The 18,944-nt window shown below is 44.8% G+C and overlaps 1 protein-coding gene across 1 annotated transcript in view; it reads right to left on the minus strand.

Moving 5' to 3' along the window:
• Nucleotides 1-18,944, minus strand: part of LOC135919871 (nephrin-like) — a 65,123-nt gene that overhangs the window by 24,892 nt on the left and 21,287 nt on the right. Inside the window, exons 3-5 of the mRNA XM_070538045.1 lie at nt 14,590-14,697; nt 5,083-5,286; nt 712-1,001 (exon numbers count right to left, since the gene is read on the minus strand). Of these exons, the coding sequence (XP_070394146.1) occupies nt 712-1,001; nt 5,083-5,286; nt 14,590-14,697 (602 nt within the window). The remainder of the gene's footprint in view (nt 1-711; nt 1,002-5,082; nt 5,287-14,589; nt 14,698-18,944) is intronic.

Here is an 18,944-nt window from a genome sequence, read left to right on the forward strand (position 1 = left end):
GGCGAAAGCTACGGAGCCAAAGGAGCTCAAATAAGAGCGCTCCTGGAAATGGTTGCACATTTTATTCCGCGCTCCAGTAAGCTGCGGAAGAAATAACACACGCATCCTATTTAGAACGGCAAATTAGGATAAACTGAACCACTGAGTGGTAAATTTCACTCATTTTCCTGCTTTTCAGTTCCGCGGTTGAGCAAATGGAAAACCGTCGCACGTGGGAGCTGCGTTCATTCGGTATCTGTGATAACAAACTAAAAGCACTGTTCAAACGCTGCCGAAATACCTGGCGCAGCAACACTACCGCAGAATGTACGCTCCTGTAGCCTTACCTTCATTGCCAGAGAAAAGTATCCGCGACTGCAGAGTACGCCTCAAGGCACGCGACATTTTTCCACCGCACGCATTTTCTGTACAGCGTTTGTAACAAAACTGATTCATGCGGCAGAATGGCCGAAACGTTTCGGAGAGGGGACAAGGGCGAAGGGGCTCCTCAATAAATGGGCTGTAGTCTCCAGCTTTTGGAACCACCCACATCCCGGTGAGGAGTCTTTATCCACTTATGTCGGCATTGGCGAACACAACAGAAAAAGAGTGCCGAGCTTCAACCCTCCACTAATGACAGCGCACTCATTTGCACTACGGCGAAGGACTGCCGGACTACTTTGTAGGCGACTTCGGCGAAGTCGCCTACAAAGCCAACACTACACGGTTCACCTCGAGGAAGAGCGCGTCTTCGATCGCGCTGCCGGGCACGCGCTCGTTGGCCGCGCGACAGCGGAGCCGCCGGCCGTGGTCGTCGCCCGCGGGCGTGAAGGCGAGCACGCTGCTCGTGCGGCCGCTCGACTCGTCCACGCTGGCCGCACTGCGGGTCATGCGGCGGCTGCCCATCCACCAGCTCAGGTTCGCGGCCGGACGGGAGCCCCACGAGTCGCAGCGAATTCGCGCTGGTTGCTCGGCCACGAGAACCGCTTTCGGTGCGGCGATGGCCACTCCCAGCGGGCGTACTGCACCACGGTAAAGTATAGAGGGTCCTGTAGGAAGCGAAGTGCTCGTAGAAACCGACTACATTTTGCGAATCTTCCCTTTGTACAAACAGCGTTTCATGATTCACCGCACACAAAAGAAGAGGAAATGGAGATTTCTGTTCCGTAAAGGGGAATGTGTGGCTCGCTTCTTCTGAACGTTTTTGTCGCGCTTGCGCTTATTGTAAGCTTCGTATGGTTGTGTGTTTTAAGCACGTGTATGCGGGTGTTTATAGTAAAAGGGGGCCCTCAGTCTCCCAACTACGTCTTAGGACAGCCGGAGCTTATGCTGCCACCTTCCCGCTTATCCAGTTATTAAACAAGAACGCGGAAGACATCATGGAGAATCCGTCGACGCTGACTGTCAATGTAAGCGATTAGCCCAACGCTTCTACAGAACTATTCGCTTTATTAAATGAATATTTCTCTTGAAGGCGGCTGGGTGCAGGGCGACGGCCGTCATCTTTCTCGCCGCCGGAGCCCTGTCCCGCTGACGCATCGCTGAGCCCAGCAACAACGCATTACAACAGCGCCTCTGTTCCTTCCGTGCTTCCGATGATAACTTCGTGAACCAGCATGAAAAATACGCGCTGCCTTGAATGGCATGCCTGAGAGGAAATGCTTGCTTTGTTATGCAGACTGTATGTGCAATGTTTTTCCGTATTTTTTGTTTGCTTTTCTTTTCAGACGATGTTCAATATTTCCAAACTTTTTTCTATTTTTGTTGTTGTTGTTGCTGTTGTTGTTAGTGACCCAATGTCTAACGTTTTCATTATTCCAATATCGCCAGTTCAGTTGTTATATTATGTTGTCTTTTCCTGTGGATTATTTTTCCGCGTTTTTTTTTTTTTTAGCCTTAGATGGTGAAACCACAAGGACAGTTCCTATTAAGTACGATATTTCTTGGAGCAGAAGGCGAGCGCACTTTTGTTATGCTTCGCGCTCCATGCGGGGGAAGGAAATTGGAGAAGTACTGGCGACATACCGCTTTTCTAGAGCGGTGGCTAGAGGCTGTAAATCTTCTCAATCGTTATGACTAAGTTTAAGCTGCGAAGACGAGTCGCTAGAGCTTCTTATGTCTGATTATTTGCTTCAGTTGAAGAAAAGTCGTAGAAGACCATGGTTCCGGCATTGAAAATGCCGCTATCGTCGCATAATCACTTTCAAGCCGCACCGTTCTTTTTAAAGTGCAGGTGATCCAGACTTTCGCTTCACTACCGCTAACTGCGCCCCCAGAAACAATAGTCTTTTAGAAAGCATTTATTAGCGCTTTTATTAGCATTTTCAGCACTTAATACCATTTATATATTTATAAATTACTAATTATATAATACATTCACGTTTATTAACATCAACATTTATTAACGCATCATTCACACTAAAATATTGTAATTACTGCAACCGATTTGTGGCACTCAGTCGACGAAAGGAAATCCTTGGATTAGTTAGAGCCCTCACTAGCATATTTTGAGAAAAACCCCTGAACGAGTGACACTCGTCTTTGGCAGGGAAAAAGTCTGACTGTTTTATGGCGCTTGTGTCCCCTGCATGAGCGTGCTTATGGTGACATGGCATTTCTCAGATTTCGCAGGCTTTCTCTCTTTGCCGGAAAAATACACACATTATATATGCCTTGCGGTTCTCTAAAACCCCACAAATGGCATTTTGAAAAATATCGCCTAAAAAAGTTGGATAAATACTCTTGTTTGCGTAATTAAATGCCAGAGATTAAACAATCACTGGCGGCTTTTTAAAAAAGCTCCGAACAGCATGCATTTGTTCTTATTAGCGTAGAATAAACACACTTTGTTTTCAAAAACTTGTATGTGATTCCTCGTATTGTTGCGCTGTGGATTGCTGGATTGCTTGCAGCACCACCAGATGGCATCTGCCTTCGCTCATCCGCAGCACCAGCGTCCTGACCGTGCGGGGCAACAAAAAAGAACCACAAAGCTCGCCTTCGCCCATAGCTTTCCCCACCAGCGTTTCTTTGTAAAAATGACGGTTGCGTAAGCGGTAGTTTCCTGGTAGCGGTATGTGTAGCATACAATGGAGGGAGTGATGTCACTACACTTTCATATGTAAAATAATAACCCACCACGCAATTGATTTTATTGGTGTTGTGATAGCGCAATGTGAAAGCCCCGCATAGTTTGGACTCCCGAATAGCAGCACGAACACAATGAGCGGTGACGGGAACAGCAACGTCAACACGCACAACGCCGTCGTGCTCAGGCCAGGCAGGTCAAAGCGGTTCCGGCTCAAAGCAAGCCACGCACAGTTAGGACACCTAAAGAGCAGCGTGAATACGACGAGTGAAGAAAGGAAAAGCCACGTCCGTATGCACAACGACGCCGTCCTCTGGCTCGTCACGACCCAGTTCAAGGCTTCGTCACATTGTTCTATCGGATCAGGTGATACCACAGTTTCGCTAGCCAACCACCTTTAGAGCAGCGATTGGAGCCCAGTTTTTCACTAGGATGAGGCCACCTTACTGTGCCCCAACAAGCAATCTCGCGAGGGCGGACTAGTGATCCTAGCCCGGCCATCTTTCTCATCGCCGTGTGCCCGATGCTAGACTCAATTCTCAAAAACCAACTGAGGAAATGAAGGGGCAATGAAGACTGACAAAGAAAATTGATGGCGAGAGAAGTAGTTCTTGTAGGTAAAGGAGGAAGGGCTGGCACTATCTTCTGCAACCCTTGCGGGAGCGCGGCTCAACGCCGGCAGGGGTAAGGATATGGGAGTGAAGGCGATAGAAGGAGGGAGAAAGGTAGAGAGTCGCCACGGCAGCAGCGGAGCAGCCTGGTCTGGAAGGCCCAGTGGCTTAGACCAGAGGAGTGGACGGGTGATAGACCTTAGGAGGTGGCCCAGAAAAAGCGAAGTTTAGGCGGATCAGGAGGCCCGAGGTGGTGAATAGCCGTTAGGCTATTCGTCTTTGAAAAAAATTTTCTAGAGTCTCGCCGAGAGCCCCGACGAGTCAAGGTACTCGATGATGATGATGATGATTGATGACGAAAGAACGCGATACACTCAAGTTAATTCATATAGCCAGCTGCAGGAATACAGAAGCAGTGCGCTCAACCGTTATGAGCTGAACGAAAAACCACTTTTGCCTAAACTCATGCAGTTGCTTGAGTTTAGCTCCGACGTTTTTTTTTTAGCTTTCTGATGCAGATAACTCTAGGCGAAACGGGAACAGGGTGGGTATGTTTTCACTTAGCAGCGAAGTACATTCTCTTTTTTTTCATTTTTATAACCCTAGGGGCCCATTGGCCATTACATAGGGGCGGAGAAATTTCAGCACAATGAACGTTAAAAGTTACAGGCAAACAAAAAAAATATAACGGTGCTTATACCACTGGAATAAACAACCTTGCGTAAATAAGTATACCTGCAATTCGTCCACAAAGGTGGGAATACGAAAAGGAAAAATATATTTACAGAAAGCAACACAGCAATTTGGACATGTCTATTGTCGTGGTGGTCTCCAAAATGCTTCTTTGCTCGTCTCCTTACCCCTTCATTCCCACTCTTCACACCACAGGCGGCCAACGAATGTCCTGACTGAAGAACATTGTGGTAAGAATAAACAAGAAACAAGTACAGATGTTGCGAAATGTGGCAGCCTCGTCCAAGCATGTTTTATAACTCCCCAAGCAATCATATTAAGCGAAACAGTTTTGCATTGGGATGAAATCCTCATTTCAGGAAGCTTTAATTTGTTTTCTGCGAGTGCCCGACATTTATCTATATATGCAAGAATGAATCTGTTTCGTTGCTTTTGGCCAGTAGGGAGGTAGGTAGACACCAGTCATGAGAAGGCACGAAAAGTTGACCGACGTCACGTTCCAAGAGTTTCCCTTCTTTACTCGCACGCAGTTGTATTATAGACAGTAAGTTTATCAGGTAGTATGTCTAACAGGAGGTCTCACTACAAGTTTAGTGAACTTCCGACCCCCTGCGGCATTTATGTGTATTTATCCAAAATAAGTTGTTTCCGGTACTTTGTTGAGAAGTGCGAACGGGCATGCTGGCCACAAGAGAGCTGCCCTTTGCTTACGATTTATGTCAAGAGTGATGCTCGCTTTCTCCTCTTCATCACCGCTGCGTGCCTTGCAGATTATGTGGGCCATCAGAAGGCTCCGCTGCAGAATGTCGATATGCAGGACACTCCTGGAGACATCGCCGTCAAACGTGTTGGCCGAGTCGTTGTCCAGGAGCACCCTGGCATCTTGCCACCATGAGATTACAGGAGGAGGACGTCCTTAAGAGCAATACAGGCACAAAAAAACATGTCCTTGAAGAACACATGACCTGGTATCCTGCCAACGTACATCTCCAAGAAAGTGTGAAATGAGCAAGTTTATTTCTTTGACATTATTTCCGAGCAGACATGGCGAAACAAGGTCGAAATAAAACTGCTAGTTTTCCAGGATCCTGATAGAATAAGCACGATGTTTAGTGCACTTCTGTTTTCTTCTTGAAAATACAAATGTCACACTAATTTCGAACTTATCACCTTGTTAGCTTTCGGAAACAGTCACTTATATTTTTTTTTCGTAGCGCACAAATAAAAAGAAATCTATGCAATGCAAAGTACACGTGTACTGAATGAGAATTTATGGCATGGGAATCGCCAGTAGTCTAAAATGGTGTGGTAACTTCATAGTAACCTTTCGTTCAGAGGATTAACTAGACACTACATGATGGATCTAATCTATTTGTATAGGAGTACACACATTTTATTCAAGCAAACAATAAAGCTGAACAAAACGCACTTTGGAACGATAGCCTAAAAGCTAGTAACCGGTCCAATATCGACTATGCAAATTGCTTAAGCGTAAAAGGGAACACACAAGCAACATTCAGATGCAACGTCTCTGCACACATAATCTGGATGTACCCCTTAAACACACACTGGAACAATTTCGAGGAACATCCACGACTTCATACTTGTTGCAGTTGAATTTACAATGCGAAAAATACGCATTTAACAAACAAAATTTGACCACAAAAAACTAGGCAATCTATCAATATTTCATCAAAAATTTTCATCAGACCATTTGGCTAGATGAGTAATATAATTTACATCTCAATTCATATTCACTAGCTTTTTCTTTTACTCCTATTGATAGTTCGTGTGAAACTTTCGCGCTGTGAAGTTGAGTTAACCGTTAACCGTAAGGGTTGCTATATTTAAGGAGGTTGGAATTGTAAAGAGAAGCTTGCCTAGTATTACGCTTCTGCAAAGATGCAAGGCTCAATGGTAATGAAGAATAAATTTCCATAATGTGGTGTATCGGGATGCAGGTATTGTGTCTGTGATGCTGAAAAACTGAGGAATGTGTCAATGTAGGAATGAAACAAACGTGAACAATCTTTGCGAACTACGCAATATCCTCACTTAGAACAACGTATTGGCAGTTGCAGGTGCGCCCAGAAATACAGACACATCGGTAATGAAACAGCACACAGATCAGTTCACAAGGAAGACGAAGGAAGGATTTTTTTATTGGAAAACAGAAAGAGAATTGTATCACTGTGCCTTCTATCACGCTTCATACTAGCGAATGCTGCATAGGTGAGATTCTGCGGAAACTGGATGGAGAAAACACGTACCATAAGTTTACTTCCACGGTAATTCATACCAATGAGGCTGAGGGCTCGCTTTTCTAGTCACACAAGCAGTGACTAATGGTGTTCAGCACCCTACAGATCAAATGTTAGAGTGGGACGTACGTAAAGCACACGATAATTAATTGTTAGAAGCGTCGAAATTAACAAAACTTATGCTGCGAGAAGCTGAGCAGATTGAAGTCAGTTATTATATTGCAAGCAAAGACACTCCTAAGTCAACCGTTTTGTGAGCGTTGCACTGAAATCTCCCATTTCTACGCTGGGTACCTGGGTTTGATACCAATTCACGACTGTTGTTGTTCTTTTGTTTCTTTTCTTATGTGTGACATGCCTGACGTGCCAAAGTTGTTTTGCTACTTTGTCTCACAAGGTAAGACGTCATCATTGCTGCCGGTCTGCAACAAACACCGGACCGTCGTGACATGCGCTCAAGTTTTTCGCGTTGTTCTGACATGCGCTACAGGGAGCATGTAAAAAACAGCATAATGAATGTAGAAACAGCAATAAACGAACTTATCCGTATGACTGAGTCGTGCATTACATGTGATGTTGATGATGTTGATGTTGATGAGTTTAATGGCGCATAAGCAACTAAGGCCATCATGCGCCAACAGCAAGGTATAATGTAGATGGTCTAGCGGTCGTGAGAACGTGTTGCTTGCGGTCACTTGCAATTATATGTTCTGAGTGGCAAAAAATGTTTTCTCCATGCCAGAGATACTGCCGAAAATAGAGAACTAAAAATATTTAAAGAAAACTAGCTGCGGAAAGAAATATGTTATTGACGGAGAATTAAACCCTCGACTGAGGCGTGGCAAACAGCCACGTGACCTGAAGGCCACCACCGCGTTCTTTCTTTATTACGTGGGAGCAGAAGTTTTACCTAAACAAAGCACTACCGAAATTTAAGATTACTTAAAACACATTCAAAAATAGGGCAAGCACATGACTTGCAAGCGTGCAGTAAGGGCACGCAGTCCAGCAGTGTTTCCGGTGGTGCATGAACAATACGAACGTAAGCAGCGAATTTCCAGGAGGACGACCGAGTGCTTCGCGGTGACTCAGCATGCCTGTCACACATTTTGCTGCGCCAAAGGTTATGCGGGCCAAGTAGCATGAAGACACCATACGGGGCCCTATAACGTAAAACTATTCCAATATGTTTTTATTCCAACCTCCTGACGTCAAATTTGCGTAACCACCGACGCAAGCATCGGCTGGTGACCCGCAGGGCTGTCTGAAGAGACCAATCTGTGCTCATTTATAGGAGGTCAATTATGTTTGCTTTAAAAGCGATTAACATTGTCTTATCTAATTGACTGACAAGAGGCGAGGAGCACGCTCAAGTGGAGAGGGATTCGATAGGGCCAAGCCAGTGCACTGAAAATCGATAACCAAGATAACCAAGAGGGTGGTGCCGGCGTCTGCGGTTGGTCCGTTTACTTAGCTTGCGGTGGCTGGTCGAAAATCGCGGCTGCATGCAACGGAAAGTTAAGAATGCTGCTAAAAGGGATCCTCAGCAAAGAAGAGTTGGTAGAGCGAGGTCGTAAACGTGCCAGGAGTGCTCGAAAACGTTACACGGCCATGCAAAATGTTTTATTATAGGCAAATAAACCCATGATCTCCGGCAGGTGTGAGTAGCCAGTGCCTGAACGATTAGTGGCAGCCATCTTTTATTCCTTTCGGAACAGGGCAGCCTGAGGCTATTCAGAAGAAAACTCAGTTTTGTTAGGCATATGAATGCATCTGCAACGCGTACATGTCCCTTTAACGCACTGAGTTCTTGCGGTTTAGTGACGTCCCCTGATAGGCAGGTGAAATACGTGATAGCCTCGAAATCTTTTGACCAATAGCCGAGGGCTAATGGCGAAAAGGCGTCGAATCAGAAATAACTATTCTTCTTTTGTTCTGTCAAATGATGCATAATCAGTGCGTACACGTAATATTAGATGGGGAGCTATTGTGGTGTTCGTGACGTCGCGTGACAGACAGGTGAAGTACTGGAATCCACTGAATACCTGCGAAGTGAGTTGGCGCCATACACCATAGACCGAACCACAATCCTAAACTCTTCTCAAAGTTAGCAGCTGCGCCAGAAGTTTTACAAAGCTGTGCGTTATGGCAAGGGCAGTACCTACATTTTTTTTAGGGCACAGAAGAAGGCTATGTCATCTCTATAGGCAAGTACATAAACCTCATTGGACGACAGTGATAACCTATAGGAAAGGTATGATCCTTCAGAATTCAGACGCATAGCGCTTCCAAGTACAAAGCGAATTCTGGAAAGCTTGCCTTACTGACGCCCTCAGGTATACAGATCCGGATAGACAACCATTAACTACGAGTAGTGTTGTGCCGTTTGCGTAACAGATGCTGATACCCTTAAAAAAAGACGAGACTGAATGATTATGAGCTCTAGCACAAGAAATAAGAAGTAGTGATTAACTTTATGAAATGAATTTTCTAAATCGACCTGTACCATTGCGACCTACCTACACAAAACCAAGCTTTGAGAATAATCAATTACAATTATTTTTCATCTAGTGCTCTGCCATTACTCCGCACATATAATATTTTGTCAGTAGTGGATTTAAATAAATGTTCTCTTAGTGCACTGACGTATAAATTTTGTCGAGGAGAATTACCAATTTTGTTGATATCAAACGACCAAACCGCCCATTTCACTGACACTCGATTTTCACACCATAACAACTACCTCCTACCAAAACCAAAGATTAACAATGGCAAATTTACTGCGAACTTCTTGGCAATATCAATATGGAATTCACTACCACCATCCAATAAATCATCTCCTTCCATTCATTTATTTAAGAGGAAAATTCGTCACCACTCTTTGGGAAAGTGATTGTGTTGTATGTTTTTTTACGCTTCTGAATTTCAAATAATACTCCTAGGATCTGCTTTTTGTGTTTATCCTTTATTGGTATTACTATGACTCCACTTTGTTTGTTAATACTTTCTTTTCCAAGGATTGCTACTGCTGTTGTTAACCGTATTAAGTGTACTTTTTTTACGTATTTATTGTTGGAGGTCCCTCCCCTGTCTTTGACTAGGGGACCTCCTAGAGTTACTTTTTCTGTAAAACGTTTCAAGCGCATCAATAAACTGAAACTTAAACTGAAACTTTCTGCTACACACAATAGCACAGACGACGCAACGTGAATATTTGTCTGCATTCACCTTCCTTCAATGCCACATGTTTGATCGTCTCCCGCCGCTGATCTAATTGCGCCTTGAAGGAGAGTAGCCAGTAACTTCGCAGATATCTTATATTCCACGTTGCAAAGCGATACGGGGTGATATTCCTCAATTTTCTGCAATTTAGTTGCATCACTGCCTTTTGGAATAAGTCTACTTTTCCCAAAAAGCTTACTGTGCCCTTGATGCAGACTGGCGGGCAGGTATCCAATTTTGTAAGCACGTTTATACACTTTAGGCAAAAAAACTACCCAATTTACAGCAAAAACACTCATAAAATTCTGCCCTCAGGCTGTCAGGCCAAGGAGTTTCGCCTTAAGAAGAAGGTCTAGCTCGGGAGCTCCTATGTAAACACATGAGAAAGGAGAAATTGATTTTCTCGGCACCCACTGCACTAAGTTCGATGAGGTGTGCTGCATTTAAAAGAAAAGGGTATCTAGGGACTGTTGGTGGCACATTCCTTTTTAGGCCCTCCATTCTATATTTCTCAATATCGGAACTTTTCAGAAAACAAAACAATCAAGCTTACAACTTTGAAACTGAGACAATGAAAAAAGTTGTCGCAAATCAGTAAATTCACCTAATAGTGCTTATAAAGCGGACATGTTTAAGGATTATAACTTGGTTCTCAAGTAGAGCATTAATATGTGAGTAGCATTTTCTCAAAACCTCCGTAAACACTGTAACAAATTCACGTAAGATATAAATTATTATATCAAATTTAAATGCTTTGGGTTTGTTGACGGATGCAATTTACAGAACTACGATATCAGTTCTTGGTTTGGAGTTGTAGATTTGTAAACTTCGTGCTGCTAGTCTTTTTTTTTTCAAACATACCAATTTCCGCGAATTTTTTAGGAAGACCTAACCAATAAATCAAAATTTCGCTTCCAATAGTAACTAGAATTTATCTTATTCTTTCAAATGCCTCATATTTTAATAAAATCGGCGCATTTGCTATCTCAAAAAGCATTTCTGCGTTTTAAATGTACTTGAATAGGCGGCAGCGTAGTTTGGGCCAAGCTAGAGCTTTCTTTTAGGCAAGCAAAGCAATTGTTCCTTCTACTTTTGCCATAAATATGTCTTTACCAATACGATAACACTCTTCTTGACTTAGCTGTGGAAGCAATTAACCAAATATAATAGTAAAAGCATCAGCGAACTTACTACCACATGCGCTGTAAAATCTATCATGTGCTTTGCGAGAAGGATTCTTCCGGTAACAAAATTTTCATAAACTCACCTCTCTAGTGTCATAGACGTATCATATGCATAATTTCATGGTCGTTTTTCGTCAATGAAGCTATAATGAAGTAGCTTAGGCATTCTCTACTATAAGTCGTCCGAGGTGTTAGCTAGAAATGCACCGACTACTAGTTGCTTGCACATATTTACCTTTCTTACCGCGCTGTTTTGGTAACAGGACAAAGGCCGAGCGCTTCGTCTGCTTTCCTGTGTCCTGTTTCTCGATTTGCATGCCAAAACAGCGCGGTGTGCTTGTGTTTTCAAAATACTGCTTATATGTTTAACCCTTTCGTACATTAACCATGAGTTTGCGGCTGAGAGATTTAAATTCGTTCCCTATGCATTGATCCTGCGCGACAAAACAAAAACAAATATCAGCCACACACCGCACTTCTTATGGATGCAATTTGTACGCACTAATCCAATTATATTCACTTGGTCTTGGGAGTATCGAAATGATCATGTCATCGTACCTTAATGGATGAATAAACATACTCACACATTGAAATCCTGTCGTACCTGGGACGTGTAATAGAGTCATATGCTCTCGCCAGTTGCATAAAACTGACGACACACTACCGAACCTGTTTATTTATCATTCACTGCAGCAACAGTTCCAAAAACTGACTATATTTAGCAGTAAAATTTGCAGGGCCGAACTCTTGCACTACCAAAGAAGTCTATAGAACTTCAAGAATTTCTCCTATATTTAAGTCGCTTCACAGGCCGTCTGGCTGTCAGCACAAAGCAAAATATGTATATTTGCCTTTGGTCCTCATTATAAAACGATTTTCTACCAAAGCACCTGGAATAATTTCTAAGCTACAAATTCAAATGGCTGCACGGCAGGCATTGGTAGGTAAATGAGATGAACTAGAACTATATCAGCGAATACTGAGTGAGGCTTCTGAGTATTTCGTCGTGTTCTGTGTGCATATGTCTGTGTGCACACAAAAGTAATAGCAGCGGAGCCGTTTTTGATGACAGTGGTATTTTCTGATGGCTGCTTTACTACGATCATTACGTTCTATTGTCATTACCTATTCGGATAGAAAACGGTTATATTCCTGATGGACATAGCATTTTTTTTGTTTGTGCAATTCCGTTTTCACCTCATCATGTGTATATATATTATCGTGTACGAAAACGCTCATGATCAATTTTACCAAGAGCAACCATAATTTTGTTTTGTTGCGAGAGATGGAATTTACATCAATAAAAGTAAATGCACCGACAGAGGGCTACAAATTACGGCGATGCATTTCGCACCTGCCCAGAAGAAACTACCCAACATGTTCTCTGATTGTAACTATAATCAGGTTAGTGGCGAAATAGTTTTTGACAAAAAGCATCTGTGGTGCCTTCAACGTACTTTATTTCAGCTCTTTCATCAGGCTCACTGAGTACAGATACTATCAGACACAGAACCAATTCAGAGAGCGTTTTCTTATTACAAATTTGTCAAGAATGCGAGGTGGTGGGCACGCGCGTGGACAACGGTAGTCAAGACTTGGAATAATGTGCACCGACTTGTCAGCATATAAAAATAAAAGGAAATTTTTTTAGGGTATACTGCCTTGGAAAGCTTAGGTGGCATATTTCCGCAAGCAGCTCAATGAAGCGATTTTTAATTGAATCACTGGGCCTGAAAGGCTTAAGGTCCGTATCTATATGCCTCGCTCTCCTGCACATGTGCAACTGGCTAACTAATACGTGCTTGTAACGTTTCCCGACCTGTCTATAGTAGAATCTGTGATTCATGAAGTGATCAGAGAAACGTTCAGATATTTTTGCAATGTCACTAATGTTTTATGTTAGTGTACGTAGCCGAGGCCCGTATAATAATGCAGCACAGTTAATTACAATTGCGCCCAAGAGAAACAAGGACAAGGCCAGAACTTGAGTTCTATTTCATATCCTATTCATCTGGGAAAACACCTAATATGCCTGGCAGTTTCAGTTTTGAAGGGTTAACATGGTTATTCGAAGATCACTTAAGGGACAATACTCTAATCATAATTTTTTTCACTCTTTATGCTGTTAAATAATAAAGACTAATGCAATTATTTACCCCGTTGCAACACCTCGCTATCACATATTGTGCTTTACTATTATTTAGGTCCACCACATTTGATGACTCTCTTAGCAACTTGCTTGCTCTTTCCATATTATATGAAGATAAAAGGCGACACATTCGTGGCGTCCGTGTGAAAAAACACTCTCTTTCGTCATTTTCTATGTTAATAAAGTCAAACATATGCAACTTACAAAAAAATTTGACCCGAAATATAACTTTGACTTGCGTTCTTGCTTAGGAAAATTAGGCTGGACGAAGGTAGGCCGAACTTAACACGAATATGTAGTCAAGTATAAGGTACAGTTTTATTATAGCTGGTTTAGACAGGATAAACTGTTATCTGCTACTGCTTTGTGCCGTCGTCACACCCACCCATTTAGTGTGCCGATGCAGTGTAACACCAAGTACTTCAGTTTCTATCGCGCAAGCGTTAAATTTTCTGTGTAGGGCAAGTGATCACATCAGCAGTGCTCAACAAGTCTTTCCTGGGGCCTTAACACTATTGGCTAGCAGAAACTCTTAATAAACACAAAAACACAAGTCAGCCTTTTCTGCTCTGTACGTGTCAATGAAAAAGCCGAGTGCCTGCAGAGGAATAAGTGTCGTGCAAACGAGTTATCACGTGCTAGTTGAAGGTTGACATGTGAATTCGTGCCAGGTAGCTGTCTTGCAGCAAGCAAAGAAAAAAAAGACTCTACGGCCTCTTGCACAGAAAATTAGGTGTCGCCTTTCCTATCGCCCATGATTGTGCGTATACTTCTTGCAGTTCCAATGAACACCAAGAATACATACTCCAACAAACTGCATGAATACGTGTAATTCGCCGTGGTAGTGTAATATTCGCATACAAATATCATTGTTCAAATGTCATACGCAACGGCTCTTTCGGTGCGGTGATAGTGATCCTCGGTGCTTTCCCCACGTACTGCACTATGGTTGGACGCAACATTGATGGAAATTCTGAGGAAAATGAAGTTGGAGATTTTTTTTACTAAGGCTATCAGGGCGAAGATAATCTCCCTCAATATTGTGGAACGTACCATCAAAAGGCACCTTCCTGACTTCTGATCGAACAAACACAACACGCTCCCCATCAGAGTCACCCTTGAGAGAGTAAAGTGCAACTACTACTGGCTTGATTTGGATCAGCGGTGACGTGAAACTAGTCGCGAGATCTCTCCTGTTCTATCCCTACATGGGAAGACACTGCTGCGCCTTTTTCTCAACAGTGCATATTTTCGCCGTCGAACGTGGCGCTTTACGCAGGGAGCAACTGTTGACTACAAAACGTTCGCACAAATTGGACATGCGTCCAGTATCGCGATTTGCTCGGACGGATTCCGGGCGCTCGATCTACGCTACACACCCCTCCGGCTCAGGCTCCGATACCGTGGGCAGTGCAGACGAGGTCCAGCGGGTCGCCGTCATTGAGTGGCCCCACGGTTCCCCGCAGCTCCACGCCGAGCTCGTCCGTGATGCTGACGTTGTGCGGTGACACTGCAAAGAAGCGGACAAGCCCGCAGTCAAGTTTCATCGATTGACAAAGAGCACCAGCGGCTCCGTTTCCTCACTCCCCGTTCCTCGCGTTTCTTGAACGACGTGGCAGGAGAAAAACGAGCCGCACCCAATCGGAACCTCTTTTTGTTTAGGCCGATGTGCCGAGGTCGGTGCATTTCGGGTCGTCTGAACACTTATTTCATTAGGGCCGCCGGAGAAGGAAACAAGGGCCTTTCGTGCCCGTTATTTAACCTCGCCAGACTCTTTTCTCTATATTCGTGTGCGCGTATGTTTCTGCTGCAAGGAAGCTCCCCTGCGTGATCGCGAATTTTGTTTCTCTACGTCCTTTTTGGGGGACATAAATCTCAACTGGTGCCGAAGCCCTCAGTTCGGGAATTGAATTTGAGGAAATCCTTCGGGGAAGAAAATGAGAAAATAAAGATCAGGATGGCGCTCAGATTCAGCTTTGGAATTCAAAACAACTCCTGCAAGCGTTGCTGCAACACTGAATATGCACAAACAGCACCAAATTGACGATGGACAGGGCTCAGGCGTTGTCACGCGCCGTTTTCCTGAAAAGTGTGTACATTCTGCCGGCTTCGTGTTTGCTTTCAACCCCTCTACTCGCTCCCCAATACCCTGCCTTCGTCCCTTCCTGCTACCATCTCATCACGCACTGTCGGGCCGCTTCGCTGGCGCTACCTTCAGAAGCCGCTGTGACTGCGGCCCACTCTCGAAGACCTGCTTGTCAGGCATCAGACAATCCCGGTTTTCGCCCGCTTCGATGGAAACGCGAAGCAGGCAGCGCTGCTCGAACGAGAGAAAAAGCAAACACGGAGCGACGGAAGCTTGCCATCCCGTGCGCTCGTGAACTCGAGACAAGGGTCCCTTCTCATCGATCGATGCTCGCCTCGGGACACGTCGTCAGAGGCGCGGGACAAGGCGCGCGTCGGGCGTCACACGGCGAGAGACAAAAAGTTGCGCCCGGGAGCAGAAAAACGGCGCCTTTCGTGGCAGGGGGAGGGGCCCGGAATCAGGAGGGGGGGTGGCGCATTATTTCCGCCATCGTGTCAAAGTGGGAATGTCGGGCAGCTGGCGGAGCAACCCCTGTCGTCGCTCCTTTCCTTTTCCCGCAACTCACTCGGCAATCTGACGCTGCGCGCAGCATGCCTGCCTGCTTCCCTCCGGCATTCACTGGCAAGAATAGAGAGCGTGATGCAACGATTCTTGGTCTCTCGCTTGCTCAGTCTGGATCTGTGCGCTCCGAGCGAGGAGTTGGACACACGTTTCAGCATGAGTAATGACCGTTGTCAGTCGCACACATCGTTTTTTTTCTGGGTGGAGCGAGCGAAGTGAAGTAAAATACTCCGTCGACACTGCCTTGTACTCGTCAGCCTTGTCAGCTTACGCGCGGAAAGCGTGGTGAAATACAAAAGAGCACGAGTAAGGCAGATGGGTGGGCCGCTTGTTGCATATTCGGAACGAAAGGGAACATCGAGGGTGAAAGGATGGATAGAACACTCGCAGAGCTCGGACTTTACAACTAGTGTTATCCAGATAGAACGTCGCAATAGCCAGTAACTGCAATGACGAGCAACTTTTTTTTATTTTGTGCTGTCTGTTCTCCTTCCGCAAGGCTTAATTTTCACATTTAGGCGTGAATAAATCTACTTGAAACTCAGCATCATTTATGTGTTGTTTTCTCTCCTATGCTTTGCCGTTCAGCACTGTTACCCTTCGTTGCGCAAAAAAATTCTATTTCAGCTGTACTGGAAATTGCTGGCTTCTTATGCTCACGGAAACTGGTTTCATATCTTATCGATGGGTACCCACTGGCATGTGAGCGTTCAGGCGTAAGCTAGAGGGCTGTATAAGGTCCTTATTTCGTACATTCATTCAGATGCATGAAGCGCCGATTCTTAGTTTGCATTAAAATAATTTAAGCATGCAGAATGCATCCAAGTTTGCTTTTCTGTTGCTTACCGCGGAAATGGCGCATTTTCGGCTTGCCGTTAAATTATTGAAGCCTCAGATGGCAAGCAGCCGCGCCAGTCAGACGCACGTTCATACTGCACCCGAGATATCGTTGTTTCTGCCCCGAATTTTTCGGGGTAACGCCCTGAATATGAACGACACAACACCACCGTGCTCTTTGTTGCCGACGAAAAGCAATATCGATGCTTCTACTTGGCAAGAAGGCACGGAAAATTGCAACGACAGACCGAAGGCGCCCCCCGCTGACTCCTCCATGGTGGACGAGGAATCTGCTGCAGGCATTGCCGCCGCTGATACCAGAGAAGTCATCACAAGAGATTCCGGCGAAGCCGGTCTCCAACCCCTTCTCTGTCCTTAGCGCTGAAAACATGGATGGGAAAAATTTTTTGACGTAGGACCGAATACAACTCATCCGTCTAAAGCTACTGAAAGACCTAAGGAAGTGGCTCTAGGACAGTTCTGACTAGCGCTCGACAGGCAAATAATTAATCCCAACTGCACTACCATGATCAGGCTGCCTATACAAGTCACTGCAATAATGACAGGACCCGTCGTGACACACTCCGCTCTAACGATGAAGAATGTTGGCATACTGTTCAACGAAAAAACAATAATCGGCATCTGATCCCATATCAGTTAAACTATGCTGTGATAATAAAGTTGGCGTCACCTGGACAACTGAGTACAATACCTGCGTCTTTTTTGCACGCTTCAATCGCCCGTGAACTCCGCAAAATTCATTTCCACGCTGCATTTCACGTACGACCACTGGAACGCAGCAATCAGTTTGCGGTCGATATGCTAGATCTAGATATGATATACCGCTTATTTGCAATGAAAGCTCTTCGAATGTGTGACAATGAACACCAATTGATCCTTACGAGATGCCGTCTGATCCGTGGCGTGATTTATCGCGCTAAGGGGCTCACCAGTGAAGACCTCATGGCTAACCTCACTTGTTACGCGTACAAGATAGCTCTCAGCCTATGGGCAAGAAAGGCGCACCTCTTATTACATTGCAGTGTTCTAAACTACCACGTGAAATCTCTCTTTACAGTGTACTCTTGCCAGGGGTATCTTATCGAACAATGTCAGCAGTCTGTGAACTGTGCCACGAATTTGGACACAGGATAGAGACATGCCCAGCTGCAGATAAGCGTCGGTGTTACGGCTGTGGCCGTCTCGCGGATGGAGAATCAGGTAATAACAGCCCAGAAAAGCCGAATCCGCCTTGCCGCAACTGCGGGGCCAAGCATCAAGCGACAGCGAGAATGTGCCCCACTTTACGGAAGGCCACTGGGTAGCTCAGCAATGCTACACGCAGACGCATTCTAGCCTCACGGCATCAAGAGGGAGAGGAACGAGGCGAACTATACTGAGGTAATCAGGCTGCAGCGCAATATAGACGCGAAAAGGCGATAGGAACATATTTGTCGTATTTTGCTTCGAATGCTCCTCGGTCGACGAGTTTCATCCCCTAGTACGCCAAAGACATTCTCGGTGGCGGGGGGTTAATTCTAAAAGCAGTACCCTCGATTCATGTAGCGGTTCAATCGCATTAGTACTAGAAGAAGCAATGACCATCTGGTTTAAGGTAACTATGAAGCTGATTAACACGATAGAAAGGCTGCAAAAAAAAAAGTAGTTGCGCTAATCATGTACAAGTACAGAATAAGATGCACACGACCACAATTATTGAAAACAACTGGACTACTGCCGCTCAAGAACGGCGCCGCATTCCCACGACAAAAATTAATCCGCCAGTCGATCGACATGAAAGTAAAACTCAGATAACATAATGTACATTACTACATTGACTTACAAACACCACCACACAAACATACCCACACCTTAAAGCAATGCTATCTCACATAAGTACTCGACAAAGACCAGGACGACAGGCTATGATACCGTGCGGATAAAGCTTCTGCTGCTAGAATGGTTAGTAATAGAAGAATTTTAGCCAGACCTAACTGGACATGACTTTACCGAACGCTTCAAGCTAATGGCAAATAACACTTAACAAACGAAAAGCTTTGTGAATTCGAACTCTGGCCTGTGCGGCACTAACTCTGGCTAGGAGGCGCTACGGCCCATTCTTTCTGCGAATAGACTATGCTCACACTGTTCAGTAGTCAGGCCACGAACATGGCAGGACATATAGAACAATTACAGATGCACGCCTCTATCAACGTTTGCTCTATTACCATGCGGGCAACGAAGCTTTGGCTATGACCATTCGCGTTCCGAAG

The sequence above is a fragment of the Dermacentor albipictus genome, chromosome 4 (assembly GCF_038994185.2).
Source record: "Dermacentor albipictus isolate Rhodes 1998 colony chromosome 4, USDA_Dalb.pri_finalv2, whole genome shotgun sequence".
NCBI lineage: Eukaryota > Metazoa > Arthropoda > Arachnida > Ixodida > Ixodidae > Dermacentor > Dermacentor albipictus.